This window comes from Podarcis gaigeae, assembly GCF_964106915.1.
Source record: "Podarcis gaigeae genome assembly, chromosome: 13".
Classification (NCBI taxonomy): Eukaryota; Metazoa; Chordata; class Lepidosauria; order Squamata; family Lacertidae; genus Podarcis; species Podarcis gaigeae.
In genome coordinates, this window is record NC_139689.1 from 48,337,035 (window position 1) to 48,351,125 (window position 14,091).

The 14,091-nt window shown below is 50.0% G+C and overlaps 1 protein-coding gene across 4 annotated transcripts in view; it reads left to right on the top strand.

Moving 5' to 3' along the window:
• Positions 1-10,440, top strand: part of LOC310830093 (transmembrane protease serine 11A-like) — a 70,092-nt gene extending 59,652 nt beyond the window's left edge. For all 4 annotated transcript variants that reach the window (XM_083709643.1, XM_083709646.1, XM_083709644.1 and 1 more), the window contains 4 exons: positions 4,983-5,151; positions 6,054-6,319; positions 8,163-8,305; positions 9,994-10,440. In XM_083709643.1, coding sequence (XP_083565769.1) covers positions 4,983-5,151; positions 6,054-6,319; positions 8,163-8,305; positions 9,994-10,155 — 740 coding nt within the window. In that variant the 3' untranslated portion in view covers positions 10,156-10,440. The remainder of the gene's footprint in view (positions 1-4,982; positions 5,152-6,053; positions 6,320-8,162; positions 8,306-9,993) is intronic.
• The last annotated feature ends 3,651 nt before the right edge of the window (positions 10,441-14,091 follow it).

Here is a 14,091-nt window from a genome sequence, read left to right on the forward strand (position 1 = left end):
CAGTCTATATCTGTAGTGTCCTCCTGGTCCTGTTTTGCGGTTCTGCCCCACTGCCAAAGCCTCCATTACCTGGGTAATATGATGGTGCCCAGGAGGCAGCAATGGCAGTTTCTGGCAAGATCTAGTCTTGCCAGAAGCCACCACTTTTTCTGGAGTTTTGGGGTGGCCGGGGGGGGGGGCGCCGCCTCTTGGGGTTCTGCTGCCTGAGGCAGCTGCCTCAGCTCACCCCATGGGCCCTGATAGTCTGGATCTGCAATAAATAGTGCCTGCTTTCACCTGCAAACCATCCCCTCTGGTGCTGCTTTTGCAGCTGAGAAAGTGCAGCCTGACACGTGAGTCAGCTAGTAGTGTATAGTTCAGGGAGATTATGGGCTGTTGCTTAACACTGGCCTGTGCCCATTTCTCTGATGTAGCTGCCAAACAGAAGTCCACGCCTGTCGCTGGCTGTTCGATATCAATTAGATAGAAGATTATCGCAAATTGGCTGGAGCCACTTATTAAATAATCGGGGCAATTAACTCCTTAACTAAGTGAAATATACTCGGGAGTCCTGCTCTTTATTGCAGTATTGGATTGTAGCCAATGTTACGTCATACTCATGAGCAGACCCCTCTGAAATTACTATTACAACAGACAACGGACTTATGGAGGCTTACAGATAAAATAAGAACAGCTAAAAGAAAAAAAACAATAATTAAAAAAAATTAAATATTCTCTGCAGATATTTGGGAGATGAACTGTGAAATATTCTCAGAGTCCTGCAGTGATTTCATGCTCTTCATTGTGGCTTGTAAAACAGTGATTGAATTCTCTTTTACAGTGGTGCCCTGCAAGACGAATGCCTCGCAAGACGAAAAACTCGCTAGACGAAAGAGTTTTCCGTTTTTTGAGGTGCTTCACAAGACGAATTTCCCTATCGGCTTGCTTCGCAAGACGAAACATATTGCGAGTTCTTGCGAGTTTTTTCCCTTTTTCTTAAAGCCGCTAAGCTAAGCCGCTAATAGCGCTAAGCCGCTAAGCCACTAATAACCGTGCTTCGCAAGACGAAAAAAACCACAAGACTAAAAGACTCGCGGAACGGATTAATTTCGTCTTGCGAGGCACCACTGTATATACTTTATTGACACAATGAGTTCCATCTGATTGGCTGATTCTGCTTCCCTCCTGGAGCCTGGTTGGGCTGCTACTGCAGGCAGGGGAATGATGGGAAGACTTAACTAGATTTTAAGATGCTGTGTCTCTCTTGAAAAGGTTTTCCATGATGGTCGCATTACACAGTCGTTAGGCTTTCATTGGTCGGAAGCTGGATCTATTGTATTTGCATTTGCAACCAGATGTTCAGAGAAATCTAGCTGGACAGTAACCCACCCCAAGCCAACCCCAACTGGAGCAGCTTGGAGCCTGCTTTGCGTGGCGAGTTCCCGCCTCCCACCAGTAGGAATAAAGACACATGACACAATTACCGTATTGTTTGCTCTATACGATTCACTTTTCCCCTCCTAAAAAGTAAGGGGAAATGTGTGTGCGTCTTATGGAGCGAATGCAGGCTGCGCAGCTATCACAGAAGCCAGAACAGCAAGAGGGATTGCTGCTTTCACTGCGCAGCGATCCCTCTTGCTGTTCTGGCTTCTGAGATTCAGGATATTTTTTTTCTTGTTTTCCTCCTTCAAAAACTAGGTGTGTCTTATAGAGCGAAAAATACGGTATTTTAGGTTAATGGGCTAAAATTGGCCACAACTTTATTGGTTACAGGTAAAGAGCGGTACAGTGGTGCCCCGCAAGACGAATGCCTCGCAAGACGAAAAACTCGCTAGATGAAAGAGTTTTCCGTTTTTTGAGTCATTCCGCAAGACGAATTTCCCTATGGGCTTGCTTCGCAAGACGAAATGTCTTGCGAGTTCTTGCGAGTTTGTTTCCTTTTTCTTAAAGCCGCTAAGCCGCTAATAGCCATGCTTCGCAAGACGAAAAAACCGCTAGACGAAGAGACTCGCGGAACAGATTAATTTCGTCTTGCGAGGCAGCACTATATTGGCATTGGTCCTATCCAACTATCCGGCTTCAGCCTGTTTGCTTGAAGACCGGGAAGGGTTAACACCAGCAGGGGGAGCCCTGCTGTTGCACATCAACTAGGGACTCCCCCGGGGTCACACTCGGGGGCGCGCTTTAGGCCCTGACCTCCATAGGCTTTGGACGAGGCCATGCCCCCTGGAATCCTTTACCGGGCTGCCCTTCAATATTTGGGGGAGGTGATGGCGCTCCTCCCCCCCAACACCTCTACATAACAATACCCCTACCAATGCCTAACCGCCAAAACCAAAGGAGTTGTGACTATTTGCTATGAGATAGGCGAAAAACCAGATGGTCGGTGCCAGTTTGCCAAGTGGAAAAATTCCTACCAGGCCCCTAAAGGTGACCAACCGAGGTCTATAGCAAGGTCAGAAGGGGAACCTTGAAGGGCGGGCGGGTGGGAAACCTAAGAAGCTGAGCGGCCAAAGAGGGAGATCCCGGGCCGCGCTTGCCTTAAGTGAGGCAAGCCACACCCCCTGAGCCAGCTGATTGGCTGGCCAGGGGATGACGCGGCCTTAGGATTCCCCAGATCGTGGGGGGGCTGGAAGCCAGCCTCCGTGCGCATGTTGGGGGCGTGAAGCCCACAACAACAACACCTCCTCCCGAGGTCGGAAGGGCTTTCTCTCAGGCTTTCCCCCACAACTGGTGCTGTTTGAGAGTGATACCATGCAAACCGGGCAGTTTAAATGGGAATGCAAACAACTGCAAACACACAGTAAACTCTGGAGCAGTCAAAACCCGTGTTTGCAAAAGGGCAACAGAAAGGCATGTCTGTTGATTTTTATACCAATTTCCCCCAAGGAATCCCGGGAATTTGTGTGGGGTTTAGTAGACCCCACACAAAGCTGTAGTTCCCTAGGATGCACAGGAAGAGGGAGCAGATATCAAAGCAGTTTAAATCTCTAGTTGAAGGCAGACCTTGAGGCTGTTTAAGCCAGCGGCATGAGTAGATCTACTGAAATTAATAAGCATGACTAAGTTAGGGTCCATTAATTTCAGTGGGTGTACTCTGTGTAAAACCTACTCAACTACTACCCCTGATCCTAAGCAGCTTTACTCAGAATTAAATCCCATTTAAATTTATTTAGTTCATTGGGCCTTCATTGGTCCCATTTAGTTCATTGGGTATGTGTAGGATTGCAGCCTTAAAAAGTGTTGGGTTCACCTAATTAATGATCCCTCCCTCCCTATCACATGCTGTATGTGGGGTTGGATGTGTACAATCTGCATTAAGACTGGAGGCGAGGGAATAGTTTTGTCAAAGAGCTGGACATGGTTTTTATGGAAAACAGGGTTTTGATATTGTTTCGAAATCATGTCTAATCAGGCGTGTGTGCTTACAACATCTCAAACCACTTTCAACTCTCCTCCACTATAAAACACAGAGCTAACAAAATAATGGTTTTAATAGAGCCAATTGGTCTTCACAAACTAAATGTTATTTGTACTTAAAAAACACACACCCAAACTGGCTGCTTTCTTATTTTGCAGTAAAGACAGTCTCAGGATTCCATTCTGGACAATGCTCCCAATTCAGACTGGGCCCCCACATCTCTTCCTTGCTAAATATTGCTCCCCTTCCCCCAAGGTGTTTTTTATTACAAATTACACCTTTGGGAACAAAGTGCAGCCAGGAAAGGGGGTGAAGGTGAGGCAGAAAACTCAGTCCAGTATACCTGAAGGAGCGTCTCCACCCCCATCATTCTGCCCGGACCCTGAGGTCCAGTGCCGAGGGCCTTCTGGTGGTTCCCTCACTGCGAGAAGCCAAGTTACAGGGAACCAGGCAGAGGGTCTTCTTGGTAGTGGCACCCGCCCTGTGGAACACCCTCCCACAAGATGTCAAAGAGATAAACAACTACCTGACATTTAGAAGACATCTGAAGGCAGCCCAGTTTAGGGAAGCTTTTAATGTTTAATAGGTTATTGTATTTTAGTGTTTTGTTGGAAGCCGCCCAGAGTGGCTGGGGAAGCCCAGCCAGATGGGCAGGGTATTATAAATTATTGTTTTTGTTGTTGTTGTTGTGACAAGGACCCCCAATTTGGATCAGGTGCACATTCTGAAGCAGACCCCACCCCCACCCACCGCAACTGCTTTTTCTTAGGCATTGATGGCAGAGTTATCTCTTTCACCTCCTAAAGGGCAAAAGGAGACAGTCCGGGGTGAGATCTCCTGGGGATCGGGGGGTTGTGTGTGCTGGATATTTTTTCTGACCCCCATCAGATTGCCATTCATTCCCCCCTGCCTCTAAAGTGAGTTTTGCAGAAATATTAAATGCAGTGGGTGGGGATCAGGGTCATTTCTTTGCTTTACGTTATCTTTCTAAAACTAGAAGGCAAGTAGATTTCTAAGTTTAAAAAGCCGCTCTACAGTGGTACCTCTAGTTACGGACTCAATCCATTCCAGGGTGCCGTTTGCACCCCGAAAAGTCCATAACTAGAGTGCTGCTTCTTCGCACATGCGCAGCACGATAGAGCGCTTCTGCACATGTGCGAAGTGCACGCGCGGCGAAACCCGGAAGTACAGTGGTACCTCTGGATACGAACAGGATCTGTTCTGGAGCCCCGTTCGCATCCTGAAGCGAACGCAAGCTGCGTCTGCACGTCTGTGCATGCGCAGGTCGTGATTCACCGCTTCTGCGCATGTGTGTGACATCATTTTGACCATTTGCGCATGCACGAGTGGCAAAACCCGGAAGTAACGCATTCCGACTTCTGGGTCACCGCAGAGCGACTTCAACCCGAGGTATGACTGCATACACTTCTGGGTTTGCCGTGTTCGCAAGCCAAAAAGGCACAACATGAACCTAACACAACACAAGGTATGACTGTACTTCTTCAAAATATGTAATGTTCAGATCATGACAAAAGTCTTGTTATTGGGAATGAAACTGGGCTAAGAAGATGTTCTTTGGCAGGTTGCGGGACACGAGTGGAAAGATCCGTGGAGAGAATCTATGGAGGAAACATTGCTGTGGAAGGGGAGTGGCCATGGCAAGCTAGTCTTCAGCTGAACGGCATCCATCGCTGTGGCGCCACACTGATCGGTGATATATGGCTTTTAACTGCAGCTCACTGCTTTAGAGGGTGAGAAGATCTCTCCCCCCCCCCACCTCCCAGCCTTGCTAAAACTGTATCCGGGTTCTGCACCAACATTACATGAGTAATCAGAATCTTTAAAAAGCTATCACATCACGTGCAACCACTACCCCAGCTATATATATGTTCAAAACATATGAAATTGATGCTTACCGTATTTTTCGCTCTATAGGACGCACGTTTCCCCCTCCAAAAATTAAGGGGAAATGTGTGTGCGTCCTATGGAGCGAATGCAGGCTCCTTGGCTTCAGCGATAGCAACGCGAAGCCTCCGAAGCGCAGAGGGAACGCGTTGCTTTTGCTGAAGCCTGGAGAGCGAGAGGGGTTGGTGCGCACCGACCCCTCTCGCTCTCCAGGCTTCAGGGATAGCTGCCTGAAGCCTGCGGAGCGCAGCGCAAGTTCCCACTGCGCTCCGCAGGTTTCGGGTTCCTTTCAGCAGAGAGGGAGAGCTGCACAGCGCCCCTTCAGCCAAGCGGGAGGAGAAATGGAAGGGGCTCCGTTTCTCCTGCTGCTTTGCTGAAGGGGCGCTGAGCAGAGAGGGGGAGATTTTTTTTTTCTTGTTCTCCCCCTCTAAAACAAGGTGCGTCCTATGGTCCGGTGCGTCCTATAGAGCGAAAAATACAGTAGTTATTTTGCCCCGCTCATGGTTCTCCTCCCATCCTGGCTTTATTTCTTCCAAGTTGGACTTATTTCTGGCCAGGGAGACCTCAGTGGGGAGAACTGTGGGGCCAAATCAGTAGGCAAGGGGAGAATTCTGCCCTACACAATCCCTTCTTTTGCCTTAATATTAACTTGTTGTTAAGAAAGGCTGGAGTGCAATAAAACTCTATGTGCCTGTTGAGTAGAATGTAGTACAATATTATTATTGTATCGCTCTCAAATGTGTTTTAGAGTGAGGGATCTCCGCAGCTGGACAGCTAGTTTTGGGGCCCGCTTAAACCCTCCACTATTGAGAAGGAACCTTCGCCAGATCATCGTCCATGAGCAATACGCCGAGAGCGTCATGAGACATGAGTTTGACATTGCTGTCGTGCAGCTTGCGTACCCAGTTCAGTTTACGGCAGCCGTGCATCGCATCTGTCTCCCGGAGGCATCGTATATCTTCCCAGAAAACACCACCTGCTTCGTCACGGGATATGGTGCTCTGAGAGATGAAGGTCAGTAAACTATCTGTTCAGCTTAAACACAGACGTTGACTTTCAAGGTGCAGTCACTGTGGCAAGGCTGGTTCCAAGTCATGGAGTGACATTCCCCTGCTGGGCTCTCCCATAGCAGGTCCAATCCCAAACCACCAGTTAGAGAAGAAGAAGAAGAGTTTGGATTTGATATCCCGCTTTATCACTACCCGAAGGAGTCTCAAAGCGGCTAACATTCTCCTTTCCCTTCCTGCCCCACAACAAACACGCTGTGAGGTGAGTGAGGCTGAGAGACTTCAAAGAAGTGTGTCTGGCCCAAAGTCACCCAGCAGCTGCATGTGGAGGAGCGGGGAATCAAACCCAGTTCACCAGATTACAAGTCCACTGCTCTTAACCACTACACCACACTGGCTCTCCAAAGAGAGTTATCCAAAGAGAGCAAAGATATAAACACAGGGAAGGTGTTGCTCCTGCCACTACAAGCAGTGGCATAGCATAGTGGTGTGGGGAACAGGACCTGCGTGGGCCCAAACCTTCCAGAGGACTCCCTCTCCCACTTTGTGGGAGTGGCTGCTACTCCTCAGAAGCACCTGATCCGGTTGGGTTTGGTGGACCGTCCTGAGGTGCCAATGCCATAAAGGGGACGAAAGTGGCGCTGTGGTTTAATCCACTGAGCCTCTTGGGCTTGCCGATCAGAAGGTCGGCGGTTCAAATCCCCACAATGGAGTGAGCTCCCGTTGCTCGGTCCCTGCTCCTGCCAACCTAGCAGTTCGAAAGCACGCCAGTGCACTATGTGACACTATGATGTGAAACAGCTCTATTAATTTTTCAGATTTTAATGTATAGTCTACATAAAGGTTTACTCAATTCTTTTTTTCTTTGCATTTTCAAAAAGAGGAACAGAGAGCATATTTAACCCCCCTCCCCTGTCTCACGTACAACTTCATACCAAATACAGCATGTATGCAAATACCATATGACTTCCCTTCCACACTTTTCCTGGTTCCTTTTGCTTTTCTACTACTTTTCTGTAAGTGCTGTTTTTACATCAGTAGTAAGTTTAAGTAGTAAGAGACGCGGGTGGCGCTGTGGGTTAAACCACAGAGCCTCTTGGGCTTGCCGATCAGAAGGTCGGCAGTTCGAATCCCTGCAATGGGGTGAGCTCCCGTTGCACGGTCCCTGCTCCTGCCAACCTAGCAGTTCGAAAGCACACCAGTGCAAGTAGATTATTAGGTACGCCTCCGGTGGGGTCGTATGTGCTTGCAGGTGTCCATAATCTTGGGGTGCAAAAGGCACACAGGGGCACAGTTACCCCATTCAGGACCAGGGAGTCCTCCACACCAGCCCACCCCCTGTTCCCCAAGAACAGTACTTCTGTCTTGTCAGGATTCAACCTCAATCCATTAGCCACCATCCATCCTCCAACCGCCTCCAGGCACTCGCACAGGACCTTCACTGCCTTCACTGGTTCTGTTTTGAAAGAGAGGTAGAGATTGAGTATCTGTATCATGTCTGGCTGAACCAGAGGTTTCATATTGCTAATCCTAGAGGGTCACGTTGCAAACTCCCTGTTTTGTTAGGGCTTCCAGGGCTGAGCACGTACTGCCTAAGGAACTCACTAGGTGAAGTTTAAGCATCAAACCATGAGATCCTTGCTTCAGATTTGGCAACTCTTAACAACTCCCCCACCTGCAATGGAGGTGAAGTGCTCAGAGTGCGTTGGTAGCAGTGCTTCTGTAACTGAACGATGACTCTGTGGTCCTGTGTTGCATGGGGTGTGGGGTTATGTGGTGCTTCTATGTGTGTTACACCGCACATAGAATTCCTACAAAATTTCACGCCACCCATATTATTTTGGAACTAGGTCCCAGCGTCGGTGAACTTCGCCAAACAGAAGTGAAAATCATAGGCAATGAGATTTGCAACAGATGGAACGTGTACAATGGCGCCATTTCGGCAGGGATGCTTTGTGCTGGGTACCTGGAAGGAGGAAGCGATGCCTGCCAGGTAAGTCCAATAGCTTAATAGTAGAGGGATGCAGGGAGAGAAATCCATGCAGCTTGCATTTTAATGCAACGTATCTAATTTGCAGCTCCAAAGCCAGCATGTGGCTCTAAACCAGGGGTTGGCAAACTATGGTCCACGGGCCAGATTCGGCCCAATTGCCCTACGGATCCAGCCCGTGGATGTTCTGTGGATCATCTATTCTGTTCGCTAATTTTTTTCCATTAATTTTTTTCGGCGGCGCCATTGGGGGGCGCCATTTCCCCCGTCCTCTCATAAACCATGGTGCCTCCTTCCTTCTCCTGGCTTCTCCACGCCCTGCGTAGTGGAGGAAGGGGGCTGGGCTGAGCTGGCTGAGCGCCATTTTGTAACCAAACAATTAAACCCCTGTGTTGCATACAATCATCAGTAATATCCAAGGCAACATGATCATCAGTAATAGCCAAGGCAACCTCTCCCGGCTGGAGAGGTTGCGCGGGACTAAAGAAGCCATAGGCTTCTTTGCTCTTTGGGGCTGGGGGGGGGGACCCGGGCTTCCCCAGCAGCCCCGAGAAGCTTGCGGAGCAGCGGGAAGGCTGCGTGCCTTTCCGCTGCTCCCCGACCTGCTCTTTGGGGCTGGCGGAGGGCTTCCCCCCACCAGCCCCAAAGAGCAGGTTGAAAGGAACCCGAAGTTGCCTTTGGGTTGCCTTCACTGAAGCCTGGAGAGTGAGAGGGTCGGTGTGCCTGAAAGCGACTGAATGCACCTTGAACAGGCACCTTGTTTTAGAGGGGGAGAACAAGGGGGGGGGAATTCTCCCCCTCTCTGCGCAGCGCCTCCTGCCACTTCGCTGAATGGGCGCTGGACAGAGAGGGGGGATTTTTTTTTTCTTGTTCCCCCCCTCCAAAACAAGGTGTGTCCTATGGTTGGGTGTGTCCTATAGAGCGAAAAATACGGTACCCGCTGTTTCGTGGAATTCTTCTTCAGCACAGCAGATGGATACGGAAATGCTTCATAAACTGCAAATTAATTATTGAAATGATGACCTGCATATGCATGGTAACTTACAATAACTCAAATTATTATAAACTGTACGCATTAACTATAATGTCAATTCAATATGAAATGACATACCCCATCTATATGGTGAATGGAATTGTAGAAGACCAATTGCTATGGAGCAGTGGTCATAAAGTTATGTAGCATATTTTTCGCTCTATAAGACGCACCAGACCATAAGACACACCTAGTTTTTGGAGGAGGAAAACAAGAAAAAAAATATTCTGAATCTCAGAAGCCAGAACAGCAAGAGGGATTGCTGTGCAGCGAAAGCAGCAATCCCTCTTGCTGTTCTGGCTTCTGGGATAGCTGCGCAGCCTGCATTCGCTCCATAAGATGCACACACATTTCCCCTTACTTTTTAGGAGGGAAAAAGTGAGTCTTATAGAGCAAAAAATACGGTAACCACTGCTACTAAAGGCAGGCACAGGAGCCATGGTTGGGAGAGTGCAGCGCCGACATTAGCAGCATAGGTAGGCAGGGGCTGGGGGCGAGAGAGAGAAGTTCCCTCCGCTGCACGCGTGCGGTCCGGCCCTCCACAAGGTCTAGGGGACGGTGGACCGGCCCCCTCCCCAAAAAGTTTGCTGAGCCCTGCTCTAAACCCCACTGCACCAAATAATATGCATATCAAAAATGGTATTCTTTCCTCTCCTAGGGCGACTCTGGTGGTCCTCTGGTTACTCCTGATTCTAGAGGAATATGGTACCTGGTTGGCATAGTGAGCTGGGGTGAAGAATGTGCGAAGCCAAACAAGCCTGGAGTCTACACGCGAGTAACTTACTATCGGGAATGGATTGCTGCCCGCACTGGGATATGAAGCTGCAAAGGAGGATTCTCAGGCAATGTCAGAGCCTGGAACCCCAAGACATTTGGACTATACATATATATATATACATATGATGCATATAGCTCCATTGTTTTGGTCTGCTCTGGTTTCAGAGCAGGCCTGGTGCCTCTACTGGAAGCACCAACACAATTCCATGCCAAATTACGCCATGCCCACCAGCCTCATTTTATTTCACGTTCTTGGTTTTGTTTTGTTTTTTTGTTTTTTTACAAGGAGAGCAATAGATTGAGGAATACAGTTGCAACCAGCAAGAAATGTTTTGTGTGTGGTTCTTTACGTTGCCAATCCATGAAACAGTTGTACTGTTTTAATACAGTGGATCTCTTACTGCCATATCTTTTTTGATAACCTGGCTGACAGTGCTTTTTTAAAGGGGTTCACATCCTGTTTTGCTCAAGGAAATGACTACGCATAGGGACTAGGAACAGCCCAATTTATTTCTTCCCCCTTTCAAGTCTAAATACCCCAGTCACAAATATCCCAGCCAGTACCTTGGGGGAGGTGGAGCCTTGGGCAAGAGTCTGCCTGTGCAGTGGCATAGCGTGGGTTGTCAGCACCCAGGGCAAGGCAAGTAGTTTGCGCCCCCTAACCCGTGGATTTGCACCCCCATCCCTAACCCCCAGATGTTGCGCCCGGTGCGGCCGGCCCCCCCTTGCACCCCCCACGCTACGCCACTGTGCCTGTGATCTCCTTAACTCAGGAATGGTGGAGAGGGGTGAGGCAGGAAGATCGAGAAAGCACAGAGAGCCCACTGTGGTATTCTGTTACCTTGAGTGCACCCTGATGCAGAGCCGTCTTTCCCATAGGACTTAGTGGCTCGTTGCGCCAGGGCGCTGACCTCTCAGGGCTGCCCCAGCTTTGCCGACGGCCTCGCCTTTCCCTGCACGCCACCAGCTCTGCCCCACCAACCATCTTTCCCTCCTACCCTCCTCGGCCTGCCCCCCTTTGCGGGTGGGCGCATTGGCGCTGCTGCTGCTGCTTCTTGTGCTGCTCCCATAAACGCTCCGTGGCAGCCGCACGGGCAGCAGTGGACAAGGAGCCGCTCCTCAACTCTGAGGCGGTGGCCGAGGACGGGCTGCCTCCTCCTCCTCCTCCTCCCCCCCCTCAGCCGTGGGAATCCCATCAGCCCAGTGGCGTAGCGTGAGGGGTGCAGGGGGGGCTGGCTGCACCGGGCGCAGCATCTGGGGGTTAGGGTTAGGGGGCGCAAATCCATGGGTTAGGGGGTGCAAATTACTTGCCTTGCCCTGGGTGCTGACAACCCACGCTATGCCACTGCATCAGCCGCTGTCGTCGTTGTCTGAGGAAGCGGTGGGAGTGGCAGTGGTGGGAGCGGCTCCCAAGGGGCCTCCTCCACCGCACCAGTGCCCGCCGCCCCACCACCACCACTCCCTGGGGCACAGGCGGCGGTGTGGCAACTGCCTCCTGCTCCTCGGGCCCCTGGGCCCCTGGGCAGCAGCGAGAGTGCTGGCAGCAGGCTGTCATCAGGCAGCGAAGGAGGAGGCACCCTGGAGCCCCGCAAGCGAGCGCGGGGTTCTGGCAGTCTGGCCAGCTGCGCTGCGTCCACCACATTGACAGCGTCTTCTGTGGGCGGCGGCTCCCGGAGCTAGGAGGTGGTCCGCGAGTTGGGCCCCGAGTTCTAAATTCTGAGAAAGGGAGGGGGTGCCGGAGGGATCTTTGCACCAGGGTGCCGGATATGCTTAAGACGGCCCTGTCCTGATGTCAAGTTTCCCCTCAGATCTGTTGTCCTGACACCCAAGAGCGGAACGAAAGATTCTATGAGCGCATTGTATTTCACAATGCGTGGTGCGCCTGCAAGCATCAAACCAGTATCGTGTTTTTGCTCTGCTTCCTGTGCACCTGAGGGGGCTTGGTGGACTTCTTGCTGCCATCATCAGGGTCTGGAGAAGGTTACCCACAGAGGACTCGCAGCATTAACATCCCAAGAGGGACTTGCTTCTCCAGTAGCCACAGCCTTGGATTCCAGCAAAAACCAGGCATGGTTCTGCAGCCTTGCTTCCAGCTCACAAATTTCAGACTCCCCACACTGGCCTTTGTCTTTCTAACTACCAGAGAGTTGGTGAAACCCCCCCCCCCCCAATTTTCTGTCTGGCACACAGCCACTTCTTTTGTTACCTGACTGGCCCATACTTAGAGAGCCACTGCCTCACCAGGAAGCTAGCCTGGCTTTTCCAGGAATTGAATCGTAGCTATTAACTGTTCCCTTTTTTAAAGGGAAATTCCCTTATTCCGAATAGGATTCCTCACAAGAAAAGGGAAAAGCTGACAGCTATGAATTGAATCATAGCTATCAGGGAGGCAGTGGGAGACAGGAGTGCCTGGTATGCTCTGGTCCATGGGGTCACAAAGAGTCGGACACCACTAAACGACTAAACAACAACAAATGAATTGAATCAGTGCTGAATCCAGGAACTCATAACACTAATATGCCCAACTATGCATTTCAAAGTATTTTTCTTACGGACCAACATGGCTGCCTTTGTTGTTTCGTTAGCCAAAATGTTTATCTGCATTTTAATTCATCTCTTCAGCAATAGCAATAGCAGCGACTGCAACGTTCACATAAATAGGAGAGCACCTGGCTTAAAGGCAAATGTAAGCCTTGCGTTCCCATTCTAACTTCCTTCGATGGGCAGTCATTTGCTGGGAGTATACCTGAGACCTAAGTTGTTTGCTTGCCACCTCCTCTGCAAATCTGACGCAAGATTCAAGTCGCATGTTGAGATCCTTGTGTGATGCAACAGAATTAAGGTGGGAGCAGCCAAGCTTAACTCATTTTTATTTTTTTTAATAGCTCGTCCATGATGTGTTTTCCTTCCCACCTCCTTTAAACTATGCCTTGTGTTTGGAAAATGCAACAAATGTCATTCGCCAGCAAGTGAGAATATAATAGTCTGCGGTTAAAGAGTAAGAATTAATCAATAAGGCTGCCCTGCTGGCTAATTGATCGTTGGGATAGCTCAGTTGGTAGAGCATGAGACTCGATCACAGGGTTGTGGGTCTGGGCCCCACATTGGGCAAAAGATTCCTACATTGCAGGGGGGTGTAATCTTCAACACCTCCCTCTCCACGGAGGCGCAGATTGCAGCTATAACAAAGGTGGCATTTTTTCATCTCCGCCAAACTAAGCAGCTGGCTCCTTATCTCTCTCGCCCTGACCGAGCCACTGTGATCCACGCGGCGATCACCTCCAGACTGGATTATTGTAACTCGCTCTAAGTGGGGCTGCCCTTGAGAGTGACCCAGAAACTCCAGTGGGTGCAGAATGCCGCGGCGAGACTCCGTACGGGAGTCTCGAGTCTGCGAGATCACATTCACCCGGTGCTATACCAGCTGCACTGGCTCCCGGTGGGGTACACGATCAGGTTCAAGGTGCTGGTTTTAACCTTTAAAGCCCTATAAGGCCCTATATGGCCTAGGACCCTCGTACCTACGGGACCGCCTCTCCTGGTATGTCCCACAGAGGACCTTACGGTCTTCAAACAAATACATCTTGGAGGTCCTGGGCCACAGAGAGGTTAGGCTGGCCTCAACCAGAGCCAGGGCTTTTTCAGCTGTGGCCCCGATCTGGTGGAATGCTCTGTCACAAGAAACTAGGGCCCTGTGGGACGTGACATCTTTCTGCAGGGCCTGCAAAACAGAGCTGTTCCACCAGGCCTTTGGCCAAGGCACAAGCTGACCCCCTCCTTTGGCAATCCTCACAGAACTCTAGCCCAATGGTTGCCATTAATCTGATTTGAACTGATTTTATAATGAAATGATTTTAGAATGTTGTATCATTTTACTGTTGTTAGCCCCTCTGAACCCGGCTTCAGCTGGGGAGGGTGGGGTATCAATAAAATATTATTATTATTATTATTAACCCCCTTCCATCTCTACAATACTATG